Source organism: Lactuca virosa, chromosome 5, assembly GCF_052849685.1.
Source record: "Lactuca virosa cultivar CGN04683 chromosome 5, Lactuca_virosa_CGN04683_v6, whole genome shotgun sequence".
NCBI classification, from domain to species: Eukaryota; Viridiplantae; Streptophyta; class Magnoliopsida; order Asterales; family Asteraceae; genus Lactuca; species Lactuca virosa.
This window is the reverse complement of record NC_136430.1, coordinates 440,806,605-440,812,350: the sequence shown is the minus strand read 5'-3', so window position 1 is coordinate 440,812,350 and position 5,746 is coordinate 440,806,605. Positions and strand designations below refer to the sequence as shown.

The window sequence follows — 5,746 nt, the reverse complement described above, 5'->3', positions numbered from 1 at the left end:
CAAACGAGTCAACAACTAAAAATAATCAGTCAAGCGTCCTCACGCGGGTTGGGCGCGGGCCGCACGCTGGCCGCGTCTAGTTCACTCGAAAGGGTCTGGTCTTATACGTGGGTGCTACTCGGGCCGCATGGAGGTCGCGGGTGCTGAATCGACAAAAATATCACCAAGTTTTGGGAACACTCGTGCGGGCTGGGCGCAGGCCGCGTCTGGTTTACTCGAAAATGCACTGATCCTACACGCGGGTTTGGCGCGGGCCCCGTGCAAGCCGCGCTTGCTGAACGAAATGTACATAATTGATTTACGCGGGCCGCATGACATTCCTTCCCATTTCTTACATGGGCCGCGGGCCTTTCATGCACTCAGGACATCCAAATGGATGATTTCAAGAGCATTAGCATTGAAACCTTCATAGAATGGCTTCAAACGGTGCCCATTGTCTTTGAAAATTTGTCCCGTCTTTTCACTTTGAACTTCCACCGCCCCATGATCAAAAGTCTTAATCACAACAAAGGGTCCAATCCATCTTGACCTTAGCTTGCCCGGAAATAATTTCAATCGTGAATGGTAAAGTAAGACCCTATGCCCCGGTTCAAAATGCTTCCGGGTGATGGACTTGTCGTGGAAGAGCTTTGTTTCCTCCTTATAAATCCTTGAGTTTTCATAGAAGTCATTTCTCAATTCTTCTGGCTCTTGGAGTTGAAGCTTCCTATGTCTTCCCGCCTCATCAATATCATAATTGCACTGTTTGACCGCCCAAAATGCACAGTGCTCTAATTCGACGGGTAAATGACATGGCTTTCCAAAAACCAACCTAAAGGGCGACATTCCTATCGGGGTCTTGTAAGCGGTCCGCTAGGCCCATAAGGCATCATCAAGCCTCAAACACCAATCCTTCCTTTTCGGATTCACTGTTTTCTCTAGAATACTCTTCACTTCACGATTTGAGACTTCCGCTTGACCGTTCGTTTGAGGGTGGTAGGCGGTTGAGACACGATGGGTCACATTGTACTTCTTCAATAAAGCCTCCATCATCTTGTTGCAGAAATGCGTCCCTCGATCACTGATCAACGCCCTAGGCACACCAAATCTCACAAAAATATTAGACTTTAAAAACTCAATAACCGTTTTGGCATCATCCGATCTTGTGGCTTTGGCTTCAACCCACTTAGAAACATAATCAACCGCGAGCAAGATGTAAACATTGCCAAATGAAACGGGAAATGGGCCCATGAAATCAATCCCCCATACGTCAAAAACTTCACAAACAAGGATGGGATTTTGTGGCATTTGGTTCTTTTGTGAAATGTTTCCCGTTCTTTGGCACTGCTCATAACTTTTACAAAACATATAACAGTCGCGTGAGATGGTTGGCCAAAATAGTCCACACTCAAGAACTTTTCTCAAAGTTCGGCTAGGCCCGAAGTGTCCCCCACAAGCAAATTCATGACAAAATTTCAAAATGGATTGATGCTCTTGTTGGAGCACACATCGCCTAATAATTTGATCAGGACAATGTTTCCACAAATAAGGTTCATCCCACACATAGTATTTTGCATCACTTTTTAATTTGTCTTTTTGAGCACATGAGAATGTGTTAGGATACCTTTTTATGACCAAAAAGTTAACGATATCGGCATACCAAGGAGTAGATTGAATAAGGGAAAAGAGATGCTCATCCGGAAACTCGTCCTGCAACGGGAGGGGAGTTTCATTAGTAGTGATCCGACTTAGGTGGTCGGAAACAAGGTTCTCGCATCCATTCTTGTCTCGGATTTCCAAATCAAATTCTTGTAACAATAAGATCCACCGGATGAGTCTTGGCTTTGAATCTTTCTTCGTCATCAAGTACTTGAGAGTCGCATGATCCGAATACACTATAACTTTGGTGCCAAGTAGATATTGCCTAAACTTCTCCAAACCGAGCACTATGGCCAATAGCTCCTTCTCTGTGGTAGAGTAGTTGCTTTGGGCATTGTCTAGTGTCCTCGATGTATAGTAGATCACATGGGAGGATCTTCCATTCTTTTGACCCAAAACGGCGCCAATAGCATAATTGCTTGCATCACACATGACCTCGAAGGGGAGATCCGAATTTGGTGCTTGTATGATGGGGGCAGATGTAAGCAATTCTTTGAGCTTGTCGAAAGCTTCTTTTCACGCCTCATTGATCTTTAAATCAACTTCTTTTTGCAAGAGTTGGCACATTGGTCTTGTTATCTTTGAAAAGTCCTTGATGAAACGTCGGTAGAAACCTGCATGGCCCATAAAAGAACGAACTTCCCGAACACAAGTCGGGTAAGGTAAGCTTTGAATAACATCAATTTTGGCCTTATCTACCTCAATTCCTTTCTTTGACATAATGTGACCCAAAATGAGACCTTGAACTCACCATAAAATGACATTTCTCAAAATTTAAAACCAAATTTGTTTCAATGAATCTTTTTAAAATTTTGGTGAGATTGGTCAAACATTCTTGAAAAGAGTTTCCATATACCGTAAAGTCATCCATGAAAACTTCGATTATATTCTCGACATACTCCGGAAAGATACTAACCATGCAACGTTGGAAAGTGGCCGGGGTGTTACGCAATCCGAATGACATTCTCCGGTATGCAAAAGTGCCAAATGGACATGTAAATGTTGTCTTTTCTTGGTCTTCCGGTGCCACCGGGATTTTGTGAAAACCGGAGTACCCATCGAGACAATAATAGTGAGATTTCCCGACCAACCTTTCTAACATTTGATCAATGAAAGGCAATGGAAAATGATCTTTTCTTATGCTTGCATTGAGTTTGCGGTAGTCAATGCATACTCTCCACCCGTTTTGCACACGGGTGGGGACCATCATACCTTTGTTGTTCTCGACCACCGTGATCCCCGTCTTCTTCGGTACAACTTGCACCGGACTCACCCACTTGCTATCTAATATTGGATAGATCATCCTCGCATCGGGAAGCTTCAATATCTCTTTCTTCACAATTTCCATCATAGGCAGTTTCAATCTTCTTTGTGCGTCCTAGCTTGGATTGTATTCATCCTCCATCAAGATCTTGTGCATACAAGTGGAGGGGCTCAATCCCTTAATATCCGCGATTATCCAACCCATGGATTCTTTGTGGTCTTTCAACACCTTAAGGAGTTGCTCTTCTTCACATTTCGTAAGTGAGTTGAAATAATATCCGGGAGGGTTTCATTCTTTCCTAAATAAGCATACTTTAAGTGTTGAGGTAGGAATTTCAATTCCAATTCAGGTGGTTGAATAAGGGATGGTGACAACTTCGTGTGGGTTGGGGGCAACTCAATTTGCTTGACATCAAATCTTGTAGATTTCTTCACCTCTAAATTATTGACCAACCTCTCAATCTACGGATCCAAAGAATAAAGCTTTAATTGCTCGGCTAGCTTCCCAAAATCAAACCCTTTGCTTAAAACCATTTCCAACACATCACCATTAGACAACTCGAACAATTCTTGGGTTATTGGATCAACAACATCAACAAAGTACAAAGAAGAAACATCACTAGGATATCTCATGGCATCATAAATATTAAAACTTATTGTTTCACCATCAAACTCCATTGTCAAACTTCCCGCATACACAACGATCTTCGTCCTAGCCGTCTTCAGAAACGGTCTCCCAAGTAAGATTAGAGCCGATTTGGAGGATACTTGCTCCTCTAGATCAATCACATAGAAATCTTCCGGAAAGACCAATTGGTTCACTTGCACGAAAACATCTTGTAGATCACCTCTAGGAAAGACACTCGACTTATCCGCAAGAGAGATTATGACACCGGTTTCACTTAAAGGCCCGACATTCAATGATTCATACACCGAATAGTGCATGACATTGAAAGAAGCGCCAAGGTCAAGCATGAGACTACTAAAAGTGACATCTCCAATCTTGTAAGGAACCCTAAACATTCCGAGATCTTTGCATTTGGGTGGAAGTTTCCTCTATAAAACCGCTGATGCATTTTCATTCATCGATATTTTCTCGTTTCCCTTCAACTTCCTCTTGTTGGTACAAAGCTCTTTCAAAAACTTTGCATATCTAGGGATTTGATTGATGACATCAAGTAAAGGGATGTTTACCTCCACCTTTCGGAAGGTGTCTAAAATCTCTTTCTCCTCCATATTCTTCTTTGAAGTTGCAAGTCAGGAGGGGAATGGCGGTTGAGTGGCTATTGGTGTTACGAGGGAAATAGTATTCTTTGGAACTCTGGCTTGTGCATCGTTCTTGACTATAGATTCTTCAATGGGAATGACTTCTATTTCTTCCTCTTCATTCCTTGGCTTCTTCTTTGAACTACTCTCTCCGATTTGTTTGCCACTTCTTAAGGTCACCACATTGACATTTGGGTTCTTTTTGGTTTGAGAATGCAACTTTCCATGGGAATCCAACTTGCTTATGGATGTAACTATATCTCCCATCTGTGCTTCAATGTTGGAGATACTAGTTCTTGTCTCTTTTTGGAATTGTTGGGTACTAGTGGCTAAGGATTTGACAGTGTCTTCAAGGGACATTCCGGAGCTACTCGGTTGGGATTTAGGAGGTTGTTGGTGATGATGTGGAGGGTGCGGTTTGGGTTGATAGTGTGGTTGTGGATGTTGGTAATGAGGTTTTGGTGGTGGATAGGAAGGTCTAACCAATGCATTTTGAGGCAATGGTCTTGGGTTGTAGCTCATGTTGGGATTTGGCTTCCAACTTGAATTGTAAGAATTTTGGTAACCGGATGGCTTGTTGTGGTAATTGGGAACTCTCTCGTGGCGTTTACATGTTCCGCATCTTCTTGAAGAATGGGACACATATCCGTAGGATGTCCCATTGTTGCAGATATTCCACAAACCATCACTTGTGGAGTTTGTCCCATGGCTAACTTTCGAACAACGGAGGTTAAGTCTTTGATTTGAGACTCGAGATTTGATGTTCCCACTTCATTGAATTTGTGTTGTGTCTCTCTCTTCATATCTTGGTGCGGGCCAAAATGTTGGGAGTTCATGGCTATGGTGTTGAAAAGTTGTCTTGTTTGTTGTGGAGTTTTACTAAAGACATCACCACCACTTGAGGCATCAACTGGTCTTCTCTCCATTGGTAACAATCCCTCGTAGAAGTGTTGAATGAGGAGTTGTTCCGGAATTTGATGTTGTGGACAACTATAGCACAAGTTGTTGAACCTCTCCCAATAATCATGAAAAGTCTCATTTTGACCATGGCGGATTCCACAAATCTCATTTCTAAGACTTGAGACTCTTGAAGCGGGATAGAACGTATCAAGAAAAGCTCCTGCCATGTCGGTCCATGAGTTGATTGACCCCGGGGGAAGATAGAATAACCAATCCTTTGTTCTATCGTCCAATGAAAAGGGGAATGCCCTTAGCTTGATTTGGTCATCGGTTGACCCTTGTGGCTTCATACTAGTGCAAATAATGTGAAACATCTTCAAGTGCTTATGAGGGTCTTCATTTTCTAATCCATGAAAAGTTGGAAGATGATGGACTAAACTTGACTTCAATTCCGAACCTCCTTCCAAAACGGGATAATTTATATCGGTTAGAGTTTTTGTAACATCAGTTTCCATCATTTGCCTCAAAGTTCTTTTAGGAGCTTCTCCTCCGTCCGCCATTGCAATTGGTTCAATAATGGGTGGATTTTGTTGTAAGGGTGGTGTTTCGGGAATTTATTGGTGAGGTTCGGGACTAGAATCGGGTTCCGTGTCATTTGATGAAGCGGTTTCAACCTTCG

At 42.7% G+C, this 5,746-nt stretch overlaps 1 protein-coding gene across 1 annotated transcript; it reads right to left on the bottom strand.

Annotated features, from left to right (window-relative positions):
- Window positions 1-351: 351 nt before the first annotated feature.
- On the bottom strand, window positions 352-825 carry LOC145114230 (uncharacterized). Its single transcript, XM_079050234.1, has one exon. The coding sequence runs from the start codon at window positions 823-825 to the stop codon at window positions 352-354; it is 474 nt and encodes a 157-aa protein (XP_078906360.1).
- Between the last annotated feature and the right edge of the window lie 4,921 nt (window positions 826-5,746).

Bases quoted from the DNA above. Each gene is read 5' to 3' on its own strand.
- LOC145114230 (XM_079050234.1), bottom strand. From the start codon at position 825: ATGTCGCCCTTTAGGTTGGTTTTTGGAAAGCCATGTCATTTACCCGTC.